The sequence below is a fragment of the Lithobates pipiens genome, unplaced genomic scaffold (assembly GCF_037356315.1).
Source record: "Lithobates pipiens isolate NorthernLeopardFrog02 unplaced genomic scaffold, aLitPip1_a1.2 Scaffold_16, whole genome shotgun sequence".
Classification (NCBI taxonomy): Eukaryota; Metazoa; Chordata; class Amphibia; order Anura; family Ranidae; genus Lithobates; species Lithobates pipiens.
The window spans coordinates 205,055,040-205,080,557 of record NW_027507748.1 but is presented as its reverse complement, the minus strand read 5'-3'; the positions used below and the strand labels follow the sequence as shown (position 1 = coordinate 205,080,557).

Here is a 25,518-nt window from a genome sequence, read left to right as displayed (position 1 = left end):
GTTAACTTATGGAGAGCGCTGTAACAGAAATTACAAAAGCTACCAAGAATATCATGTATTGCTGTAAATCCCAGGCTCAATAAATAAGAACAACAGAATGGCTCAGTAGCTGCAGTCACTGGAGCTCCACTCTACACAGAATTCATGTACAGGAAACGTGTGGCCTCCACTTCCTGTAGTATCGTCTATTATTGTTTGGTCATATAAAAAAGGTGGAGGACACATGTTTCCTGTGACAGTAGAGCTCCACAGCTGCAGACATTCACAATAAAGTTCACTTAAAAAAAAAAAAAAAAAGTGGAGTAGAGGCCATATGTTTCCTGTCATCGCTGAAGCTCCACTCGGCAGCCCAGACCTCTCTTGTGACGTCGGCGACTCGAATGCGTGCTGTACGTGATTGCATCACCCACCAAAATATTCCGGAGAAGTCATGGCTGCCAGGAGAGGTAGGAGACGAGGGGTCATTGGGGATCTGGAGTATGTATATGGCGAGAGCGGGGTGTATAGAGCAGTATGTATGTATGTATGTATGTGTGGTGAATGTCCCAAATTGTTACAACGGAGTGGATAGAGGGGGCGCTATCGGGTCAGGTATGATACCATATAGGTTATAGTGAAAGGAAAATCCCCGAGTAACGCCTCATATCTTATTGGACTTGATACCTTCATGAGTTTGATCTTTAGAATTGTAGGACCTGAGCAGGAAGTCTGTGATTACAAAACCTATTCCAGAGGAATTCTACCGAGAGCTCTGTGACTCCCACACTGCAAGTGAGAGGATATCAGAGGATATCAGAGGATATTACTCAACCCCTTCCTATCCGGGACAATTCTGACACTTCGCTCCTACATGGGGAAAAAAAATCATCTTTTTTTAGCTAGAGTATTACTCAGAACTCCCCAAAAAAATAAATAAATAAATATATATATATATATATTTTTTTTTTTTTTCAATTTGGAGTTCTGATTAATACTCTAGCTAAAAAAGTTGGTTTTTATGTGATTGAGCATCAATTTTGAAAAAAAAACACTTTTTTTTTTTTTTTTTTTACTTTTAGATATAATAAATACCCCCCCCCCCCCAAAATCTAAAAAACATTTTTTTCCCCTCAGTTTAGGCCGATACGTATTCTTCTACGTATTTTTGGTAAAAAGAAAACGCAATAAGCGCTTGGTTTGCGCAAAAGTTATAGCGTCTACAAAATAGGGGATAGATTTATTGCATTTTTATTTTTTTTACTAGTAATGGTGGCGATCAGCGATTTTAATTTAATTTTTTTTCCCCCTGTGACATTATAGCAGACGCATCGGACAATTTTGACACATTTTTGGGACCATTGGCATTAATACAGCGATCAATGCTATAAAATTGCATTGATTACTGTAAAAATGTCACTGGCAGTGAAGGGGTTGAGTGTGTCCTGGGGAGTGTTTCTCACTGTCTGGGGGATGGGCTAGCAGTGACACGACACTGATCAATGCTTCTGATGACAGGGAGCAGACGATCCGTGTCCTGTCATTAGGCAAAACGGGGAGATGCTGTGTTTACGTCGGCATCTCCCCGTTCTTCAGCTCCGTGACACGATCGCAGGTATCCCAGTATTGCAGAAGATTTTGTCACAAAATAGAGTATTCTTCCAGAAGATGGCTCTTTTGAGTCTCGCACAAAGCATCAAAGTTCTGGCCATTCTTATAGACGCTCTATCCTTTAAAGAAGAACTCCAGGCAAAATGTTTATTTTCCCATGCAGCGGTGCTATGCTTACACGGCACGGGCTAACTACTTTTTTTGTCTAGGGGCACAAGGATAAAGCTATACTTGCCCAATCTTTCGTTCTTCTGGAAAACTTTGCTCCCCCCGCATCCAGGGATGTACTGTTCCTGCCGTCCTTACATCCAAAGCTGGTCTATGGGCACGATGACATCAGTTCCTTACTAGCTGGTGATTCGTAAGATTAGGCGATCCGTCTGATTTTCTAACGGAAGTGACCTTCCGTCGCCGCCATCTTGCTACATCCCACACTTGTCCACAGTAAAGATAAAGTGAAAAGGCGGCAAGTGGACATCTTGTAACACCCACCCGAGTCTTGCATTTCACACTTATTTTTAACAGTAAACTCAGCTTGTATAGCGAAATTCAGTATTTTGAAATCCATCAGAGTGTTTTGATCATTTTTCAAAGCAGCGGTGTTCTGTCATATTAACAAACCCATGAGATCAGCAGGCTTGGTGATCTCCCATATATTACTAAGACTCAACCACTGATAGGACCCACTTTACGTATGTTTTGGGCTTATTTATAAAGGTAAATTATCATCAATAGACTCTCCATTTTGGGGAACCCACAGTTTGAGCCAGGTTTGAGGAAGGGTAGCTTTGGGGTATTGATGGACCAGGGGTTCTTTCAGGCCAACCACTTTGTGACCATGGGCTCATGGCCCACGTTACAGTTGATATCGGGATCCACACCATATCGATTGGATTTCTGGCTGGTGGTGCAGCTGAGACATTTTTTTTTTTAAACTCCTTAAAGCGGAGGTCCACCCTAAAGTGGACCTTCCGCTCATTGGAATCCTCCCCCCCCCCCCCCCGGCGCCACAATTGGCACCTTTCAGGGGGGAGGGGGGTGCAGGTACCTGTACAGTACAGGTATCTGCACCCACTTCCGGGATAGCTCTCTGCGGAAAGGGGCGTAGATTACGCCCCTTTCCGAAAGTCCCCCGCTGCCTGCTGGGAAACACACGGATCCCAGAGGCAGCGGGACCATCCTTATTGCGCAGCGCGACTCGCGCATGCGCAGTAGGGAACCGGGAAATGAAACCGAAAGGCTTCACTTCCTGATTCCCATACCCAAGATGGCGGCAGCAGCACCCGAGAGACGATCGAGAGATCGGCTTCGGGTGATGACATCGCGGGAGCGCTGGGCGGGTAAGTGTCCTTATTTTAAAAGTCAGCAGCTGCAGTATTTGCAGCTGCTGGCTTTAAAAAAAAAAAAAAAAAAAAAAACGGCGGAACTCCCGGCGGACTCCCGCTTTAACTTATCTAAGAAGTTATGTGCTGTAATTTAACACCATTTGAGGAACATTGTAATGGGAATGGTTCACTTCCTCAAACTCTTTCAAAGGTGTATGCTTTGCTGGCAGCTACCATTCTTTGGGAGGTGGGAGATAGATTTGGATCAAGTCTACTCGAAGGAGCATAATACATATATTTGAATCCTCAATTTGCATAAAAATGCAGGAAACAAACTTTAAGATTCTGTCTCGGTGGTACCGTATGCCAGCTTCCCTTCATAGATGCTATACCTGATAGCTGTTGGTGTTGTGGGGAGGAATGTGGGACATTACTGCACATATTCTGGACTTGCTTCAGAATAGAGGGCTTCTGGGGAGAGGTCCGGAGACTCATTTAAAAATGTAGCGACCAAGAGATAACTGAAGAAATGGCTTTTTTTATTTTTTTACTTTCAAAGTATTTTATTTTCATATATTATAAAACAGAGTAACTGTTACAGCAGAGAAAAAGAAAGGACTTGCAAAACATTGCTATGGTGTAGAGAGTTAGGCCGGGTACCGACTTTGGCGGTTTCTATCGAAGGCTTGATGAATAGAAGTGAATATAAAACAATACACAAATTAGTGAACATTCAATGCTTCCGCTGCTGGAGAAGGTTTAGACAGGAAGCATCAGCATAACTAAGTGTATGTCTCCTCTGTATGAGATCCAGAGGTTATCAAGAAGGCAACCGGGGCCCGTAAGGGGTAGGACAGAATAGGGGCCATCGCTCTGGTGCCCCGATGAGAGCAAACTGCGCCGGGGGTGGGTGGGTCCCCACAGGTAGCTCCCAGTCGGATATCTGTCACCAGAGCTGAACTGTGGTGATTTACCAATTGAGTTGGTCAGGAACTCTGTGGAAAGATAGGGATAGACCCCTGGAAGAAAGAGTAAGTGGGGGGAAAAAGGGGGAGAAAAGAAAGGAGAGGGGGGGTTTTAAGGTTTACTTCATTCAACATTAGTTCTGGTTTTGGTCGGCGTGGATTCCTGGGGTGATGGCTATACCCATGAATTGAGCCCATGGTTCCTAGGTCATCTCAAATTTTTGTGTTGAGTCGTTGAGAATGCTCGCCAGTTTTTCCTGGGCCATGATCCAGGAGATTTTCCTGGTGGCTGACCTTGCTGAGACTGAGGGTTGTTTCCAGGCTTTAGTCAATGTTGTTTTAGCACCTAAAAGGAATGAAGTGTTTCAAATGAATCAATTTGCGTTTATATTTGGAGATGCTTGGCAAGTATGCATTCAGTAAAGTGATTTCTGAGGACCTGGGAATCTCGCATCCTGTTACTCTTGATAATGTTAAATATTTTCTTCCAGAAATTCCTGACTCTGGGACATTCCCACCACACATGGGTGATTGTGCCAATAAGTTGGCATCCCCTGAAACATAGGGGTTCAGCTGTTGGGAAAATTTTTGCCAGTCTGGCTGGTGTCATGTACCACCTGGTCATGATTTTTATATTCACTTCCATTAGGGAAGTGTTTGTAATTCCTTTTGTATGCAGAGGTCAATGCAGACTGCCAGGTCTCCAGGCTCCACTGGATTTGGAGGTCCTCCTCTCAAGCCAGCATGTAAGAGGACTTGCCTAGGGGTTGGGAAAGTGATGCGTAGATGACTGAGATCCCTCCTTTTTGCTCCATGGCTTGACTGCACCAGAGTTCGTAGTTGGAGAATTGTGGGGGGTTTGGTTTATCTAACCATATGCTGTGAAGGAAATGGTTGATTTGGTTAAACCGGAACCTTTCCGATTGAAGTAGGTCGAGATTACTGATGCAATGTGCAAGGGAGAGGGGTCCCTTAGATGTTAAAAAGTGCCCTATTCTGTACAGCCCCTTGTCAAGCCACCATTGGAAGGCCTTTATGTCCAATCCTGGTGGGAATTTCGGATTATCAAAAAGATGAGATGAGGGTTTCATTTCGGAGGAGAAGTTTGGGTTTGACTTTAATTTGTCCCACATCGTGAAGGAATGGGCTTTTTATTTTTATTGCCTGAGTCTAGAAGTCCGGTTAAGTTGTACAAGACATCTATTATATGCCACCTATTGAATGCAGCTAAATCTTGTATTCCACTTACCTGGAAGCAGACACAACCTCCATCTATGGGAAGGTGGCTTACAAGGGTAGAGGAGTTGAATCATACGGAAGATCTGGTTTGGACAACCCTACAGAAACGGGGGGGGGGGGGGTATATTTAAAAACCCGGTCTTTATGGAATCTTTTCATGAACTCAGAGGAGGGACGAACTCTCGTAAATGTGTGTTCTAATAATAATTGAAGTGATAGACATAGCTTTCAACTCCTCTGAACGGGTTTTACTACTGTTTCAGGATTCTGACCATAATCCTCAATTTATTTGTACTGTGAGACCCCCATTTGAGACTGTAAGCTTCTGCTTCTAGCTGTATGAATTTGCATTGGAGGAACCAGGTGTTTTATCTTCCACTATTGGGCTATAATACTCCAAGTTGGTCCATTAAACCAAAACCTCTATACACGCCACCCACCGACAATGCCATTTTTACTCTTGCTTCAATATTTTGTGTTTGATTACGGTGCTATTCACCATGTCTAGAATATAAATCCTATATAATTACCACTGATGAAAGGACTTTGAACCTGAAACGCGTTGAGTACCGTTAAATTTATCCTGGATGGTGGACACCGGAAAGTATTATGGGATACTGGAGTGAAACTACTTTTGTATATGTACTGTCACATTCTATTTGCAAGATATCAATTAATATGTAACTTTGTTTTATGTCAGTGTATGTTGTAGCAATCGTCTGGTTTTTCTTTTCTTTTTTGTATAATAATTTTTTAACCAATTTACTAGTGTTTTGCCAATTTAAAGTCACACTTTTTTTGGGGGGTGCTCAAACCTTTTCTTAAAATGTATTCATTGAACAATACCTATTAAACCCAAAACAAAACCGTAGCTGATCACTTTTAATAAACAGCCATTCAGCTGCCCCAGAATCCAGTGCCGTCCTTACCAGAGCCAGTTTCTTCACTGGTCTTTGGTCCCCAGTACTGGTATCTTAACTGTGTCCAGCCGGCTGTGACCGTGGCTTCAGTGGCTGCTGCCCAGTGCGCATGCATCAGCCATGCTGTGCTTTCTGAATGGTCCTGCATCCTGGGGGCAGGGAGGGGAGGATTTGAGTGAAAGTAGGAGCTGGTACCTGACAAAACCTAGGTCCCCTCTCAAAAAAAGTGCCAAATATAACAGGGGTGGGGGGTGTGGGTGGTTGAGTGTATGAACCTTATGAAGGAAGTTCCGCTTTAAATATTATGGGACATAGGAAAACAACTTTTAAATTTAAAATCCTTGCTGATCGATAAAGTCCAGGAACAGCTCATGTTTTTTGTTGCCCCCTTCAGATTGGGGTGATTTTTAATTCTAAACGGGAACCTGTGCAGCAGCCTAGTGCATTACACTATCATATTTTCTGCTGAGTTTTTCCTTCAGATTTACCAAAACCATGTAGTGCAAGGGCTTGCCTGATTGCATACACATTGCAACTCCTAAGGTTTGACCTCCATATTATATGGTTTTGTTAAATCTGAAGGAAAAACTGATAGTGTGTATGGGGCTTTAGCACCTGGAAGGACTGAATCTGAATACCAAAAAGGAAGATCTATGGAACACTCTTCGCTGCACGGTGCATTTCAAGGGGTTTTTGTGGTAATGCACTAAGCCATTGCACCCTAGCGTGTGTGTGTGTGTGTATATCTATCCAGAAAAAACATTTCCTTTAAAAAACATTGATGAAGGCTGATCTTGTCAGAAACCAAATATTATTTTTTTGGTTTCTGACAAGATCAGCCTTCATCAATGTTTTTTTAAAGGAAATGTTTTTGCTGGCCACAGCAATAAGTGCTATGCCGCATATACACGACCGGACTTTTTAATAGACTTGGTCCGGCGGACAATCCGACGGACTTTGCAGCAGAGGTCCGCCGGACTTTCAAACGAACGGACTTGGCCACACACGATCGCTCCAAAAGTACGACAGATTCGTAGATGACGTAGAATAAGGAAGTTCATAGCCAGTAGCCAATAGCTGCCCTAGCGTCGGTTTTAGTCCGTGGGACTAGCACACAGACGACCGGACTTGAGTCCGTCGGAAAAAGATTTGAGGCAAGTTTTTTATTTCTAAGTCCGCCAGACTTTTGGGAAGAAAAAGTCTGCTGGAGCCCACACATGTTCGAATTGTCTGACAGATTCCAGTCCACCAAAGTCCGGTCGTATGTATGTGGCATTAGTGTTCATCCTTGCAGGTTCCCACTACAGCATTGAAAAAATTATTATTATTAAGTACCTGTTTGCCAGTTCTTTGCACATTTTCCATTCTTAAGCCCCATACACACTATCAGATTGTCTGCTGATTTTTGTCATCAGATTTACCAAAACCATGTAGTAGAAGGGCCTGCCTGATTGCATACTCATTGAAACTCCTAATGTTTGACCTCATATTATATTATATGGTTTTGGTAATTCTTAAGGAAAAACTCAGCAGAAAATCTGATAGTGTGTATGGGGCTTTAGTGTGTGTGTGTGTGTGGCTTTTTTTATTATTTATTTAGAATAATATATGTTCTATAAATGTATATTTGCTTATAAAGGTATTTACTGAGTGAATGAATGTACTGTGCAGTTACAATAGTGCCTTTAAAGCGGGAGTCCGCCGGGACTCCGCATTTTTTTTATTTTTTAAAAGCCAGCAGCTACAAATACTGCAGCTGCTGACTTTTAAAATAGTGACACTTACCTGTCCAGCGCGCCCGCGATGTCGGCACCCGAAGCCGATCTCTCGATCATCTCTCGGGTGCTGCCGCCACCATCTTGGGTATGGGAATCAGGAAGTGGAGCCTTTCGGCTTCATTTCCCGGTTCCCTACTGCGCATGCGCGAGTCGCGCTGCGCAATAAGGATGGACCCGCTGCCTCTGGGATCTGTGTGTTTCCCAGCAGGCAGCGGGGGGACTTTCGGAAAGGGGCGTAATCTACGCCCCTTTCCGCAGAGAGCTATCCTGAAAGTGGGTGCAGATACCTGTACTGTACAGGTACCTGCACCCCCCTCCCCCCTGAAAGGTGCCAATTGTGGCGCCGGGGGGGGGGGGGGGGAGGGTTCCGATGAGCGGAAGGTCCACTTTAGGGTGGACCTCCGCTTTAGCATATATAAGGTGCACTTTCCATAACTGTACCCTTTCCTCCACAAGCAGTTTGGTCATTCTTTATAGATGTAACACAGCTCATCTAAGATATTTGCTCTGCATATTATCTGGCTTTTCACAGTTCAAATTTGCTGTCCAAACTTTTTGTAGTACTGTTCTTTAAACTGCAACTTATTGGTGATCGTCCTGGCTCCCAGTATTTGTTTGGCACTAACTTTAGCTGAATATTTATTTAAAAAAAAAATGTATTGTATGATTATAGTTTAATGTTTGCTATCTTTTAAAGAACCGAGCAGCGATGATGAATCTTATGAAGTATTGGACCTCACGGATTATGCTAGACGACACCATTGGTGGAGTCGAGTCTTTGGACGAAACTCTGGGCCCCTTACAGAAAAGTATTCTGTAGCTACTCAGATTGTAATGGGTGGAGTAACAGGCTGGTAAGGTGACACTGATTTTATTTTATAATTCAAACTGTTGCTTTTATGGGATAACTTTTAGTACAACCTAACACAGTGGACAAAGTTCACCACTCTGACGTTAATACCCTTGACCTTGTTTTCTCCCATCTTTGCACTCCCTACCACCTCACCAACACCTGCTTTACGCTGTCTGATCACAACCTCATCACTTTCACAGAGTCCTTGTCTTCAAGCACCTAACCCTCCAAACAGCAAACAATTACCCATAGAAACCTGACCTGGCCACTTCTGTTTACAACAGTTCGCTCTCATCCACTGTAAACGAGCTTCTCTCAAGTATCAGACCCCAACCATTACAACCTTGGCAGACTGACGACACCAGGAATCTTAAGACATGGCCATGCACTGGAGCGATTGTGGTGTAACACCAAAGCAGGCATTCATCCTATATAAACCTGCCTTCTTAAAATACAATTCTTTCCTCCATGCTGCCAAACAAGCCTACTTTGCCACTCTCATTAACACTCGCCTTTTCTCTTCGTCTCTTCTCTACTTTTAACACTCTACTTTCTCTACCATCACCTCCACCTGGTAACTTACTCACTGCTCACGAGGTTGAAAATCAGTTAAAAAAAAGATTGATGCAATTTGTGGGGGCATCGCCACTGCACAGATATCTATCCCACCTAACATACTCTGTACAAAACCACCCTCAACACTCTCCTCTTTTGGTTTGACTTTGACTGCTACTACAAAAGAGGTGGCTAAAGTTTTCTCAGAAACCTGCCTTACCACCTGTCCGCTGGTCCTCAACTACTACAGTCACCTTCTTCTGTCCTATGCTCCCTCAGTCACATCTTCAATCTCCTCCTCTACGGGCACCCACCTTCTCCTCTCCTCAAAAACATGCGCTGATCACCCCTCATACTTAAAAAGCAATTAAAAACCCATCTCCTTGCTCTGGTTTACCTCTAAACTTTTACAACCTTTAGTCTACAACTGTCTGAGCTCCTACTTCACTGACAACCTCCTTGACCCCTTACAGTCTGGTTTTCGCTTACTACATTCCACTGAACCTGCAGTACTAAAACTCACTAATGATTTATTAACTGCTAAAACCAATGGACACTACTCCATACTCGTACTACTAGACCTTTCTGAAGCTTTTGATACTATTGACCATCCCCTCCTCCTCAAAAAACTCCACTCTTGGCCTGCAAAGCTCTGCTGTTGCCTGGTTCTCCTCCTACCTATCACAGCGTGCCTTCAATGTTACCTATAACAATGTCACCTCCTCTCCACTTCTTATTTCTGTACAACCCAAGGTTCTGTCCTCGGACTCCTCCTCTTCTCCATCTACACCATCTTCCTTGGTCACTTGATAAATTCACATGGCTTCCAGTACCATATCTATGCTTATGACACTTCAATCTATCTGTACTCCTCACCTCTTTCAGTCTTCTCTCATATTACTAACTGACATATCAGCATGGATGTCACACCACTTCCTCAATCTCAATCTTTCTAAAATTTAGCTAATATTCCCTCCTGCCCCCTCTCTTGATTTCTCCACCAAGATCAATAACGCAAACGTCAGTCCCTCCTTGCATGCCAGGGTGCTAAGTGTAACCCTAGACTCTGACCTGTCCTTTCAGCCCCAAATCCAATCACTGTCCAAATCTTGTAGATTTCACCTTTTGTAACATCTCCAAAATACACCCCTTTTTAACTGTTGAAGCCACTAAGCAACTTGTTTATTCCCTTGTTATCTCTTGCCTTGACTATAGTACAGTGCCTTGCGAAAGTATTCGGCCCCCTTGAACTTTTCAACCTTTTGCCACATTTCAGGCTTCAAACATAAAGATATAAAATTTTAATTTTTTGTCAAGAATCACCAACAAGTGGGACACAATTGTGAAGTGGAACAAAATCTATTGGATAATTTTAAACTTTTTTTAGCAAATAAAAAAGTGAAAAGTGGTGCATGCAAAATTATTCGGCCCCTTTACTTTCAGTGCAGCAAACTCACTCTAGAAGTTCAAGCGGAGGTCCACCCTAAAATGGACCTCCGCTCATCTGATCCCTCCCCCCCTCCGGCGCCACAATCGGCACCTTTCAGGGGGGAGGGGGGTGCAGTTACCTGGATAATCCAGGTAACTGCACCCACTTCCGGGCTAGCTGTCTGCGGAACGAGCGTAGGTTACGCCCCCGTTCCGCAATGCCCCGCCCCCTTCAGCAAGTGCCCCGCTGCCTGCTGGGAAACACACAGCTCCCAGAGGCAGCGGGGACCGTCCGGATTGCGCCGCGCGGCTCGCGCATGCGCAGTAGGGAACCGGGAAATGAAGCCGAAAGGCTCCATTTCCTGATTCCCATACCCAAGATGGCGGCGGGACCCGGCAGCCGAGCGAGCGATCGGCTTCGGGTGCCGACATCGCGGGCGCGCTGGACAGGTAAGTGTCACTATTTAAAAGTCAGCAGCTGCAGTATTTGTAGCTGCTGGCTTTTAAAAAAAAAAAAAAAAAACGCGGAGTCCCGGTGGACTCCCGCTTTCAGCGAGGATCTCTGAATGATCCAATGTTGTCCTAAATGACTGATGGTGATAAATAGAATCCACCTGTGTGTAATCAAGTCTCTGTATAAATGCACCTGCTCTGTGATAGTCTCAGGGTTCTGTTGAAAGCGCAGAGAGCATCATGAAGACCAAGGAACACACCAGGCAGGTCCGTAATACTGTTGTGGAGAAGTTTAAAGCCGGATTTGGATTCAAAAAGATTTCCCAAGCTTTAAACATCCCAAGGAGCACTGTGCAAGCGATCATTTTGAAATGGAAGGAGTATCAGACCACTGCAAATCTACCAAGACCTGGCCGTCCCTCTAAACTTTCAGCTCAGACAAGGAGAAGACTGATCAGAGATGCAGCCAAGAGGCCCATGATCACTCTGGATGAACTACAGAGAACTACAGCTGAGGTGGGAGAGTCTGTCCATAGGACAACAATCAGTCGTACACTGCACAAATCTGGCCTTTATGGAAGAGTGGCAAGAAGAAAGCCATTTCTCAAAGATATCCATAAAAAGTCTCGTCTAAAGTTTGCCACAAGCCACCTGGGAGACACACCAAACATGTGGAAGAAGGTGCTCTGGTCAGATGAAACCAAAATCAAACTTTTTGCCCACAATGCAAAACGATATGTTTGGCGTAAAAGCAACACAGCTCATCACCCTCAACACACCATCCCCACTGTCAAACATGGTGGTGGCAGCATCATGGTTTGGGCCTGCTTTTCTTCAGCAGGGACAGGGAAGATGGTTAAAATTGAGGGGAAGATGGATGCAGCCAAACACAGGACCATTCTGGATGAAAACCTGTTGGAGTCTGCAAAAGACCTGAAACTGGGATGGAGATTTATCTTCCACCAAGACAATGATCCTAAACATACAGCAAAATCTACAAAGGAATGGTTCACAAATAAATGTATCCAGGTGTTAGAATGGCCAAGTCAAAGTCCAGACCTGAATCCAATTGAGAATCTGTGGAAAGAGCTGAAAACTGCTGTTCACAAACGCTCTCCATCCAACCTCACTGAGCTCGAGCTGTTTTGCAAGGAAGAATGGGCAAGAATTTCAGTCTCTCAATGTGCAAAACTGATAGAGACATACCCCAAGCGACTTGCAGCTGTAATCGCAGCAAAAGGTGGCTCTACAAAGTATTAACGCAAGGGGGCCGAATAATTTTGCACGCCCCACTTTTCATTTTTTATTAGTTAAAAAAGTTTCAAAAATCCAATAGATTTCGTTCCACTTCACAATTGTCCCACTTGTGATTCTTCACAAAAAATAAAAATGTTATAACTTTGTTTGAAGCCTGAAATGTGGCAAAAGGTTGAAAAGTTCAAGGGGGCCGAATACTTTCGCAAGGCACTGTAACTCCCTCCGCATTGGCCTACCTCTTCACGGGCTATCTCTTCTTCATTCTATCATGATAGAATGCCAGGCTCATCCACCTTACCAACTGTTCAGTCCACCCCTCTCTGCTAATCTTTTCACTGGCTTACCATTGCACAGCGAATAACATTCAAAACATTAACAATAACATACAAAGTCATTTACAACTCTGCCCTGATCTGCTCTCTAGCTCCCTTTTCTCCTTCTCCAGAGCCTCTCCCATTCTCTGAAACTCCCTACCCCAATCTGTCTGGCTATCTCCTACTCTATACGTTTTTAGGCGATCCCTGAAAATTCATCTCTTCAGGGAGGCCTATCCTGCCTTCATCTAATAACCACATTTTTCTCCCATCAGTTCATCCGTCGGTTATCTTTTGTTCCACCAGCCCCATCCTGTTAAATTGTAAGCTTGCAGGAGCAGGGCCCTCCTAACCCTCTTGTATCGAAATGTATTGTTGCTGTATTGTCTCCCTTTTCTGTTTTAAGGCGCAGCACAAACCCTATACCAAGCTGATTATATAAAAAAAATTATTTTACATATTCAACTTATAAAAATTGAACAGCCACATAATGCTTATATATGGTTAATATAATTTTTGCCCTGAATTTTTACTGTTCAATTAGTTATCAAAAAGTTTTAAGGTATATACATTTTATATAAAAAAACGTATTAGAAGACAAAGTAACTTATTTTCTTAATTCGGCCATTCAACACTGGCCATTAGGCCAGTGTTGACAGGGAATTTATTTAGAGCTTCTCCCAATGTAAGTCTATAGGAATGCAAAAACATCTTGAAGCAGATCATAAGGTGGACAACTGCAGGTGAAATGCACTGGTCATAAATTCATAACGATCTCTGAAGTGGCTCGAGCTGATGTCAATTACCAGTTCATTGATTACTATTCCTCAGCAACCACCAAGACGCAGAAAAAGGGCGTCAAGCAGTAGGTCTTATTAGGGGTGCAACGGAACGTCACCGATCCGTGATCCGAACGGGTCACCCCACTCGGATCGGCACATGCCGCGCTCCGCGGTCTCAGCCTTAGGAAAGGCCGCGGCTTCGGCCTAGCTCCGAAGCGGCGGCCATCTTTCTACACCCAGGCTGTTTACACTGTGATCGCTCCGACGGAGCGATCACTTGTAAACAAACCGGCGTCAAGACCTCTCCCCTCTCTGTACTAATCTGTACAGTGGAGGGGAGAGATCAGATGGAAGCAGCCATCCCTCCAATACTCTGCCAATACTCTGCAATACCCTGCCTGCCAATACTCTGCGATACCCAGCCATGTTCAGCCATACTCAGCCAATATTATAGTGGGGGAGATTGTGGATATTACAGTGGGGACTATATGGTGGTGGAATTTTCACAGGTTTTTTTCAAATTAAATTATTATTTGCTGATCCGAAAAATGATCCAATCCGTGGCTCTGATCCGAGGAACGATCCGATCCGTGAGTTTTTTGATCCGTTGCACCCCTAGGTCTTATGGTTATTGTCTATTTTGAAAATGTAACATTTAATTTTTCATACTGAAAGTCCTAGCTACCTCTGGTCACAGAGAAAAGGCATATGGTTTTTCAACAGTGTTTGATAATTAGGACGTTATTTTCTTGGATCATGGATATATTGGGAAATAATCATTGGGTTTCTTCTGTAGGTGTGCGGGTTTCTTGTTCCAGAAAGTTGGAAAGCTTGCTGCAACGGCAGTTGGTGGTGGCTTCCTTCTACTTCAGGTATTGAACTGTTACATTGAACGCTTCCTTCATTAGATAATTAAAGGCTGTCAGCCAAAAATGTTTTTTCTTGCCTTAGTTTTGGCTATTCCATGCTGGTAAAACCTTCTGTGGCAATGTGGAAAGCCAAATTGAGTATACAGCAGAATTATATGGGCTAACACATGATTTAAAGTGGTTCTAAAGGCTCAAGCTTTTTTTTTTTTTTTTTTTTTTTTTATTCAGTGCATAATGGTATAAAACTTTCTCTGTGCAGCCGTCCCCCTAATACTTACCAGAATCCCACTGCGATCCAGTGATGTGCAGGAAAGCCTCTGTTTCCCGGGGACTCTCCATCCTCATTGAGTGAGACAGTCAGCCACCACCAGTGAGCCAATAATGAGATAGATGGGAAGGGGCCGAGCCGTGGCTCTGTGTGTAAATGGACATGCAGAGCAGCAGCTCAGGAGCGAGCCTGCTTGGGTACCTCCATAGCAAACAGCTTGCTCTGGGGGCACTCAGCAGGAGCGTGCGTAGCATGGGGAAGCAGGGAAGAGGAGGATCGGCTGGCTGCTCTGTGCAAAGCTACTGCACAGAGCAGGTAAGGCCCCTTTCACACATCCGGATGATATTTCATATTTCTGTTTGCGGATGAAATACGGGCATACATTCATCCCTATGGGATAGCGGGTGTCTGCGGATGAACATCCGCAGACACCCGATTTCCTCCGCCTCCGCAACAGTCCGATTCTGCAGACGGAGGAAAATCCTATTTTTCTATCCGTGTGCAGAGCGGATCGGATGAACACGGACACACGGTCCGTGCTCATCCGATCCCCATAGAGGAGAGCGGAGAGCTGACAGGGCGGTCCCCGCACAGTGTGCAGAGACCGCCCTGTCCGCAGCCAGCTCAGCGGGGACAACGGAGCGATCCCCGCTGAGCGAGCGGATCATCACGGGGCAGATCATTACTGATCCGCCCTGTGTGAAAGAGGCCTTAGTGTTTTATTTTGTTATTGTAAAAATAAACTAATTGTTTTTAATATCACTTTAAAGTATACATGCTACAAACCAAGTATCAGTGGCCATCCCCATTCCACACCACCACTGTTTATAGGAGGCCTTCCCTGACCTTTTCTGCAGGGAAAGGTTTTTATGTGCCCTTTTTCTGCTCTCGCCTGCTAATTTGGCACATTTACCTTAAAAAATCGAAATGTTTTGAATATGGAAGAAATGTGACATTCCTCCTGGCATCCCAGAATGCAGTTCTTGGTGCCTGAGTAATCGGGAGGTCCAAATGATTTTACATAGGAACAGCACCTTGCAGTGTGCAGGTTTCAGCCATCAGACTATGCGCAGTGCTCGCCTACAATCTGCTGCTGCAGAGGGAATCGGGGCTGAGGACAAGATTAGTTACTAGGGGTGGGTGTGTGTGTGTGTGTGTGTGTGTGTTTTTACAGACTCTGTCACTCATTTGGGACAAAGTAGCAGCCTTTTATAGGCCCATCATCTCACTTATGCTCCCTTTCCATGCTCACACCCTCTAGTCCTTTACTAGCATTGATTCAAAATACCCAGAGCTTCTGTGTATGGAGGAGCATGTGTCCTTCCTCCCTTGGTGCTGTTCCGCCTGTTAGTTTAAGTAAAAGTTAGTCTAAGTAAAAACAAAGCTTTAATCCAAAGCTTTAATCTCTCAATTTTATCCAAAACAATATTGTAGTTTTATGCTTTAATTGTTTAGTAACTGGACCAAATTTGTGTTCATTGACACTAATTTAACACTTTGTTTTTCTAGATTGCCAGCCATGGGGGTTATATACAGATAGATTGGAAAAGGGTGGAAAAGGATGTTAACAAGGCTAAGAGGAAGATAAAGAAACAGGCAAATAAGTCTGTACCAGAAATCCATAATTTAATTGAAGAGGTAAGATTATGTTTTCTGTGTTCTGTTTTAAAGCACATGATTGAGAGCCGGTTCACACAGGGGCGACTCGGATCCAACTTCAGGTCGCCCCTAGTCACCTCAGGTCGGACAACATTTAAAAATCAATGTAAGTGAATGAGAGCTGTCTTAATGCACGCTACTGAAGTCGCTCCGATTTCAGAAAAGGTTCTTGTACTACTTCAATCCGACTTGTAGGCGACTGGTACCCATTGATTTCAATGGAGGTTGCCTCCAAGTCGAATCTCCGTCTATACAGAGGCGACTCTGACAGAATTATCAGCTCTCAAGAGGGAACTCCACGCCTAATTTATTTAAAAAAAATTGTCGTGGGTTCCCCCTCCTAGAGCATACCAGGCCCTTAGGTCTGGTATGGATCCTAAGGGGAAGTCCCTACGCCAAAATAACAGCGTGGGGGTCCCCCCCAGATCCATACCAGACCCTTATCCGAGCACGCTACCTGGTCGGCCAGGAAAGGGGGTGGGGACGAGCGAGCGCCCCACCCCCCTCCTGAGCCGTACCAGGCCGCGTGCCCTCAACATGGGGGGGGTTGCCTCAAAGCACCTTGTCCCCATGTTGATGAGGACAAGGGCCTCTTCCCGACAACCCTGGCCGTTGGTTGTCGGGGTCTGCGGGCGGGGGGCTTATCGGAATCCGGGAGCCCCCTTTAATAAGGGGGGCCCCCCGGATACTGGCCCCCCACCTTATGTGAATGAGTATGGGGTACAATGTACCCATTCACCTGTGAAAAAAAATGTACAAAAAAACACAACACACAAGGGTTAAAATAGTTTATTGCACAGCTCCGGGGGTCTTCCGTCTTCGGGGGTCTTCTCGCCAGACTCCTCCGCTATCTTCTGCTAGCTCTTTTACTAGCGGTGGAGCCCGGCTTTCTTCTTCGCCGCCCCCTGGGGGTCTTCTTCCGGCTTCGGGGGTCTTGCCCCCCTCTTCGGTTCTTCTTGCCGGGCCACCGCGCCTTCTTCTAGCTCTTTTACAGGCGGTGGCCCGGTCTTCTGTCGCCGTCTTACAGGCGGCGAAGAAGAAAGCCGGGCTCCACCGCTAGTAAAAGAGCTAGCAGAAGATAGCAGAGGAGTCTGGCGAGAAGACCCCCGGAGCTGTGCAATAAACTATTTTAACCCTTGTGTGTTGTGTTTTTTTTTTTTTTTTTTTTACACAGGTGAATGGGTAGGGGTATATTGTACCCCATACTCATTCACATAGGGTGGGGGGCCGGTATCCGGGGGGCCCCCTTATTAAAGGGGGCTCCCGGATTCCGATAAGCCCCCCCCCCGCCCGCAGAACCCGACAACCAACGGCCAGGGTTGTCGGGAAGAGGCCCTTGTCCTCATCAACATGGGGACAAGGTGCCTGTGTTTTCCGGCTCGGGGGGGGGGGGGTGCTCGCTCGTCATTTTCTGATTGGCCACGGCAAAAGTCGCCTGGCCTGGGGCGACTTAAAGTCGTGTTGTAAGTCACCCCAGGTCGTGTCTAAGTGGCCCCCCCTTCCCTAAAGCACCCCCCCATGTTGAGGGCATGCGGCCTGGTATGGCTCGGGGGGGGGGGGGGGCGCTCGCTCGTTCGTCCCCACCCCCTTTCCTGACCGGCCGGGTTGCGTGCTCGGATAAGGGTCTGATATGGATCTGGGGGGTACCCCCACTGCGTTTTTTCGGTGTAGGGCTTCCCCTTTAAGTCCATACCAGGTGAGGGGGGCCAGCGACATTGACTTCCTTCGCTAGTCCCAGCTACCTGGAGCCGTGTTCAAAATTAACGGACTTTCCTCCGTGTGTGGGCAAGTCCGTTCATTTCAAAAGTACGGCGTATAGTCCGGCGGACAAGTCCCCTGTGGGCATGTCCGCTTGTTCGGACAGTTCGGTGGACTTTACGGCGGTTTGTCCGGCGGAAGTCCGCCAGACTAAGTCTGCCGGATAGTCTGATCGTGTGTACGCGGCATCACTTGCATATTAGCCTTTAAAATTAGCACTTTAGATTTCTCCCATAGACTTGTACAGGGTGTTCCGTGGCTTTTCGAAGTTGCCGCGAACACCCCAAATTGTTCACTGTTCGCCGAACAGGCAACGTTTGAGTCGGACATGAGTTTGACTCGAACTTGAAGCTCATCCCTACTCAAGAAACACTGTCGGGTTATAGCCACTCCACTATTCCTAATCTTTGTGGACAGCATACTGACAGGAATTGTACCAGCTGATTGGAGAAAAGTCAATGCGTTACCAGTATTCAAAAAAGGACAGAGACCTATTCCTGGAAACTATAAGCCAGTCAGCCTAATATCAGTAGTAGGTAAATTATTAGAGGGGATGATGAGGGACTATATTCAGGAATTTGCTACAGAAAACCATATCATTAGTAGTAATCAGCATGGGTTTATGAAGGGTCATTCCTGCTAGACCGATCTGTTGACATTCTACGAGGAAGAGAGCTGCCATCTAGATGGGGGGGCAGTGGATGTGGTGTATCTGGATTTTGCAAAAGCATTCGATACAGTTGCCCATAAATGCTTAATCTACAAGTTGAGGTCTGCAGACATGGACCATAAGGTTTGTTCTTGGATAGAAAACCGCTTACAGGGGTGTGTCCAAAGGGTGGTGATAACATGTGGTAAGTGGGGTACCCCAAGGCTCTTTCTTGAGACCAATTCTGTTTAATTCATCCATAAAGGATATAGAAGATGGAATAAATAGCTCAATCTCAGTTTTTGCAAACAACATGAAAATATGCATGACAATAACTTCACATCAGGATATAGAAATCTTACAGAAAGACCTGAACAAAATAATGGAATAAATGTAAGGTAGTGCATTTGGGGGCTAAAAACATAAATGCAAACTACTGACTAGGGGGAGAACCGATGGGCAAATCAAGGATGGAGAAAGACCCGGGGGTCATAGTAGATGACAGATTGAGCAATCGCATTCAATGTCAAGCTACAGCTACCGGAGCTGGCAGAATTTTAGCACGCGTTAAAAAAAAAAAAAAAAAAAAAAAAAAAAAGGGGGGGGGGGCTATACTCCAGAGATAAAACTATAATCCTGCCACTTTAAAAAACACTGCTCAGGCCTTATCTGGAGTATTCTATCCAGTTCTGGTCACCAGTCCTCAGAAGGGATGTGCTGGAGAGAGTCCAAAGAAGGGCAATGAAACTAATAAGGGGACCTTATTTACAAATATAAATTTAAATATATTCTCGTTGGAGAAGAGGGGGACATAATAGTGATTTACAAATACCTCAGTGGTGATCCCAGCATAGGGAAAAAAAAATAGTCCCAGAGGTTGTAAGAGAACACAGGGCCACACAATGAGGCTAGTGGAGAAGCAGTTTAACCTTTAACCGCTTCCCGACCAGCAACCGCAGTTTTTTGCTGCGGCAGAATGGCACGGGTTGGCGAATCAACGTTATGTTATGTCAGGCACATGGCCACCTAGGGGGCACGCGCAACAATCGGATTCGGTGTAGAACCGATCAGTCCCCAGGCCAATGATTTATAGCCTGGACCTGCTGATTGGTCCTTACAAACATTTGGTAACATTTAAAGCAGTCGCTGACAGTTGGGAGCTCTTTTTCCTGTGAGTCTCACTACTGTACCAGTAAATTTAGAGACCAAAATGTCAAATCGAAGGTACAGTAGTGAAGAGGCCTACACCTTTCTGAGCATGATAGATAGTGAAGAGAAAGTCATTCATTTGTCAGATTCAGGCTCAGTATACAAACCGGTAGAAAGCAGCGGCACCCTGATAGATAGCTCCGATGACAGAGTTGTGGTCCCTGCCAAGGTGAGGCGTACCCGACCCCTTTCTTCTGCTGCTGTTCAGGTACAAGACCCGCAGGGCTCTCGTATTGAGCAGAGAGCCAGTATTAGTGTTGCTCATCCTTCTGGTGAACTGCACGCCTCAGCGGCCTAGTACATCCTGGTCATACATCCAGGATGTACGCCAATGCAGTATCGTGTGGTGACGTGCCAAGTCCCATAAGTGCATTTCAAGCTGGTGAGGTGGCTAGCACGAGTAGAGTCCCCCAGCCACCAAGAAGACAGACAGGCCCATCGAGCCCATAGTGCCCTTCCTGCTGCATTTTCCAATCCTAACTGGGAGCCCACCACTTCTGCAGCACCCATACTTCCCCCATTCACTGGCCAACCCGGAATTCAGGTCAAAACAGTTGATTTTACGTCACTTGATTTTTATTTGCTGTTTTTAACAGAAGATCTCTATAGATCTATTGTGGACCAAAGCAATTTATATGCTGGTCAATTCATCGCTGCTAATCCCCAATGACCCTTGCCAGAGATTGGAAACCTATTACGGCTTCCGAATTTAAGACCCCTCTGGGCCTATCCCTCCTCATGAGTTACGGTCATATTGGTCCACTGACCCAATTCATCATATGCCGTGTTCTCTGTTTCCATTACCAGGACACAATACAAGCAGAATTTTGCAGTTCATGCACTTCAATGATAATGAACTCTGTCCTCCTCGGGGTGAACCTGGATTTGATCGGCTCTACAAAATTGGGCCCCTCGTAAACCACTTCAACAGTTTGCAGCCTTGTTTATTCCCCATCAAGTTGTCTGCGTTTGAGTCCCTGATTGCGTTTTTCTGGCCGCTTGTCATTCAACCCGTATCTTCCCAGCAAGCATGCCAGATGGGGTCAAGATGTATAGCTCTGTGACAGGGTCACAGGCTATACATATAGTTTTATGGTTTACAAGGGAAGAGATAGTTACATAGAGCCGGAGAACTGCCCAGATTACATAGGGAGCACTGGTAAGATTGTGTGGGACTTGGTGTCACCCTTATTCTGAAAGGGGTACCACTTATGTGGGAACAATTTATTACATGAGCGTGCCACTTTTTGGTTACTTGTTTGATCGTGGAATTGGCTCATGTGGCACCTTGCGTTCTAATCACTGGGGCTTACCCCAGCGGCTTGTAGATTCCCATCTTAGGCTGGGGGAGAGAGCCTGCATGAAGTGTAATAATTTTCTCTCTGTGAAGTGGAGGGATAAGAATGTTTTTGTTCTGTCCTTCCTTCACGCAGACACGACAGTCCAGATTCTTATGGCGGACCCCTCTGTGTCCACGAATATAACCTTATGAGAGGGGTGGACCTCAATGAACAGTTGTTGGCGCCGTACCTAATTGCCCATAAGGCCAGGCGCTGGTACAAAAAAGTGTCTGTATACTTATTTCAGTTGGCTCTGCTGAATGCTTATGTGCTATAGAAAGCTTCAGGAATGAACTGGATCCTTCTTTAAATTCCAGGAAGAGATTATCACAGCCCTTTTGTTTCCAGACGGTGCTGTGGCCCAACTTCCCAATCCAAATGCAGTGAGCCGGCTGCATGGGAGGCATTTTCCGCATGTCCTCCCTGGTACCCCTACCCAAATAAACCCCGAAAGAAAATGTGTCTGTAGAAAGCGCGGATATAGGCGTGATGCGCTTTTATTGTCCCTCCCATCCTGACAAACCTGGTCTTTGCATTGGTGACTGTTTTGAACGCTACCACACACTAATGGAGTATTAGCATAGGGTACAGCATTGCACTGTCCTAGTCATACTAACACATGGTCTCGAAAGGTCTCGAAACCCTAATCTGGAACATTTACAGTTTATATAAAAGTGCACTATTATTCTCTCTCTATTGTCTACTCCATTGTTTTGTTACTGCATTTTATCTTTACTACTGTTATGTTTTTTATTTTTACTATGTTAAATGTCTGTTATACTGTAATGCTACTTTGTTTTATTGTTAACCATTGTTTGCTTAGCAGGTACGCAATTCAGCTGCAGCACGGGTTTATTTATTGTGAGAGCAAACGCTGTTGCGGTCAGGATACATAAAGCCGTAACTCCAGCTCTGTAGGAGGTGCTTTCACCACCACAGTTTAAAAAAAGCATATATGCCGAAGCATGGGGAAGTCAGCAATGGATAGGTTGCTTGTTTCTCTAATGACAATTTTTCTTTAATATAATTGTTGGTGACATCACTTTACTTTTCAGGTGAGATGTTCACTTCAGATCTTCTTTATCTGTTGACAGTTATTTGATAGACTCTTCTCCCTATATGTGTAATTTTCCATTCCGATATTGTTTATCTTCAAGGGAAAATCCTATGGTATGGTAACCTAACAATGCATATGTGTGATTTTGTGTAACTGTAGGCTCATTGAATTGACCATTGTTTTTTTTTTTTTTTCTTGTTTTGTTATTTTGCAGTCAACCGACTTTCTTAAGCAGAACATTGTCGTATCTGGTGGATTTCTAGGTGGTTTCTTACTGGGTCTTGCCTCTTAAGTGACAGTGAAGCAGAAGCTGTGAATTGTCTCACAGGACTGGAATCTGAATGGAAGTGAAAATCAAGATGATGGAAAATACCTGTCTGCTAACAAAGATGCCTTGGTTTGTTTTTTCTCTAGAGCGGGTTTTCTTAAAACGCTTATCTATAGGGATTGCTTGCAAAGATCTCATGGTATAATCCGCGCCATCATCTAAGGACTGAACTGTGTTCTTTATACCAGATCGTTACTTGTATTGCTGTTTGTCTACTGATATTAGTTAAGAACAAAAGCATATTTCTGGACTTAATTCTTGTTTTGTGGTTTTACCATGGCTGTCAACATGATAGGTCTACAGATGTTCACGTTATGTTAACTCAAATGTCTACTTTTTATATTTATTTAATGGTGTGTATTTCTCTGACTAGTGCCAAAACAAAGTACTGTAATTGGCAATCAAAGCTCATCAGTGAATGTTAATCTCGCAAAGAAAAAAATTCACTGTGTTCAATAGCTAATTCTACACCAGTAGACTTGATAAAAGTTGCAAAAATAAAAAGAATAATGCGTTACTTTATGTAGGATTTATTTATCACACTGTGGCTTCTAAGGCTGGATTTACACCTATGCATTTTTTAGTGCTTTTTGCATTTTGAAGATTTGAAAACCGTGTTAAATGGACTGTAGTGCAAATCAGCAAAATGCAAAAAGCCCTAAAAATGCATAGGTGTGAATCGGGTCTGATCTGCATTTAAGTTGTAATGATGAATAGTCCTCTGTTGCATTTTACATTGCTGTAGCTCTGCTGAACTAGTTGAACTAGTTGAACTAATAGGTAAAGTTGATCCAGGGAAAATCTGATCGCCTATTGGGGGATCAGGAAGGAATTCTTTTCCCCTGCTGTAGCAAATTGGAGCATGCTCTGCTGGGTTTTTTTTTCGCCTTCCTCTGGATCAATTGTGGGCATAAAATTGGGTATCTGGATTGTACGATTATTTTTTATTTTATTTATTTGTTTTTAAGGTTGAACTGGATGGACTTGTGTCTTTTTTCAACCTGACTAACTATGTAACTATGTTTAACCACATGCCGACCAGGCCATAGCCAAAAGACAGCTACAGCACGGTCGGCTTATTTTGGGAGAGCGTCCATGGACGTCCTCCCAGAATCTTGCTCTCGCACGCCCCCTGGGGCATGCTCCCGTAAACATCCATGACCGCCGGGTCCAGAAGACCCAGCGCATCACTGATTGCGGTAAACGACCCCTGGTAGAGGGAGTTATACCACATGATCACTCCGTCAAATGACGGAGCGATCGCTTGTAAACAAACCGGCGTCATATAACGCCGGTTCCTCCCTCCCCTCTCTGTACCGATCGGTACAGTGCGAGGGGAGAGGGGGAAAGATTGCAGCAGCACTGTGGGCTGGATGTGTAGTGCCCACAGTGCTGCTCAGTGACGATACTCTGCTGCCCATACTGTGCAATACTTTGCCAATACTCTGCAACACTGCAATACTCTGCAATAAATGTTATCAGAAACAAAGAATTAATATATATATATATATATATATATATTTATTTTTATTTTTTTTAATTTTTTTTTTACCGAATTTTCAGTCTTTTTTTTTTATATTATAGCACAAAAAATAAAAAAAAACCAGCAGTGATTAAATACCACCAAAAGAAAGCTCTATTTGTGTGAAAAAAAGGACAAACATTCCATATGGATACAGTGTTGCATGACTGAGTAATTGTCATTCAAAGTGTAAGAGCATCGAAAACTGAAAATTGGTCTGGTTAGGAAGGGGTTTTAAGTGCCCAGTGGGCAAGTGGTTAAACAAAAGGTAAGTGAATGACGCATAATCTTTTTTTTTTTTTTTTTTTTTTTTTTTTTTAACAAGTTTTTATTGAAGTATACAGAAAAATACAACTTAAAGCCAAAGTAACAGGAACCGTTTTGACAAGCTATAACAGTACAACTTATACAAACATGGAGTAACAGCCGTGTATTATGCATGCTAAGTCCAAGACTACATTAGACAGCTTGAGGAGTATAAGGACACAAACTATAAATGTTGTGTGTAAAAAATTCGTTTTTCAAATGGGTGGAGGGGAGGGGAGTGGCTCCACCCAGACACCCCGACAGGGAGCTGGACTGTGTCCAAGCGGAGGCAGATCCAACCCCCCACCATAAGGTCCTGTTAGTCTCCTTACAGCTAGTTAACCTACACGTAGATCAAAGGCAGCGGCTTTGAATCCGAGTATGTATAAAAGAACGGCCTCAGTTAAACTAGAAGGACGGAGTAGCATAATAAAGAAGTAAAAATTTGACACCCTGTGAGGCTCCTTAATGTAAACCGTAAGATGCGTGAGTATAATCACAACCGAAGACCACCGGAAGCTATCTCCACAGTTTATCTGTATCTTAATGGGCGGTGTATAACCAGGATACTATCAGCTACATGCATAGAGATAATCTCTTCAGAGACAAGTTGTCTTGTGAAGAGGGGATCTAAATCTCTCCTCAGGGGAGAAGGAGGCTCTCCGGAGTACTGGGGTTAGGGCTCCACCGTAAGAGGGAGCAGAAACAGAGACAGGAGGGGGAAGAATCCAGGAAAGGAAAAGTAAGAAAGATATAAGAAATAGGAGGTCTGTCCATTGACTCCGCACCATCTACCCAGTATGATGTGTGAGCGACTTATAATCAGGGGTAGAAAGGAAGTGGAACCAACAAGCCCAGGTAGAGGTGAATTTTTCTTGTTTGTCATGGGCTTGATGAATCAAGTCCTCCATTTCCGCAGTTTTGCGGACTCTCGCCAGCCATTCTGCGATCGTGGGTGGATCGGAGTTTCGCCATCTTTTTTGGGCACAAATTTGTCATTGAGTCTGGTACCTTTTTAAACTATTAAGGTCTGTGCTTAGGTTGAAAATGTTTGTCTCCTGAGGGGAGTCTGGAGCTGATGCAAGCTTATCCTCTGG

The 25,518-nt window shown here is 44.5% G+C and overlaps 1 protein-coding gene across 1 annotated transcript; it reads left to right on the top strand.

The window, feature by feature from the left end:
- Nucleotides 1–297: 297 nt before the first annotated feature.
- Nucleotides 298–23,110, top strand: FUNDC1 (FUN14 domain containing 1). The gene is made up of 5 exons (XM_077480925.1): nucleotides 298–446; nucleotides 8,512–8,668; nucleotides 14,253–14,328; nucleotides 16,103–16,231; nucleotides 22,480–23,110. The coding sequence occupies exons 1-5, from the start codon at nucleotides 431–433 to the stop codon at nucleotides 22,555–22,557; spliced, it is 456 nt and encodes a 151-aa protein (XP_077337051.1). The 5' UTR covers nucleotides 298–430; the 3' UTR covers nucleotides 22,558–23,110.
- The last annotated feature ends 2,408 nt before the right edge of the window (nucleotides 23,111–25,518 follow it).

Coding starts and splice junctions, on each gene's coding strand:
- FUNDC1 (XM_077480925.1), top strand. Junction 8,669..14,252: donor ATGGGTGGAGTAACAGGCTG/GTAAGGTGACAC, acceptor TTTCTTCTGTAG/GTGTGCGGGTTTCTTGTTCC. Junction 14,329..16,102: donor GTGGCTTCCTTCTACTTCAG/GTATTGAACTGT, acceptor TTGTTTTTCTAG/ATTGCCAGCCATGGGGGTTA.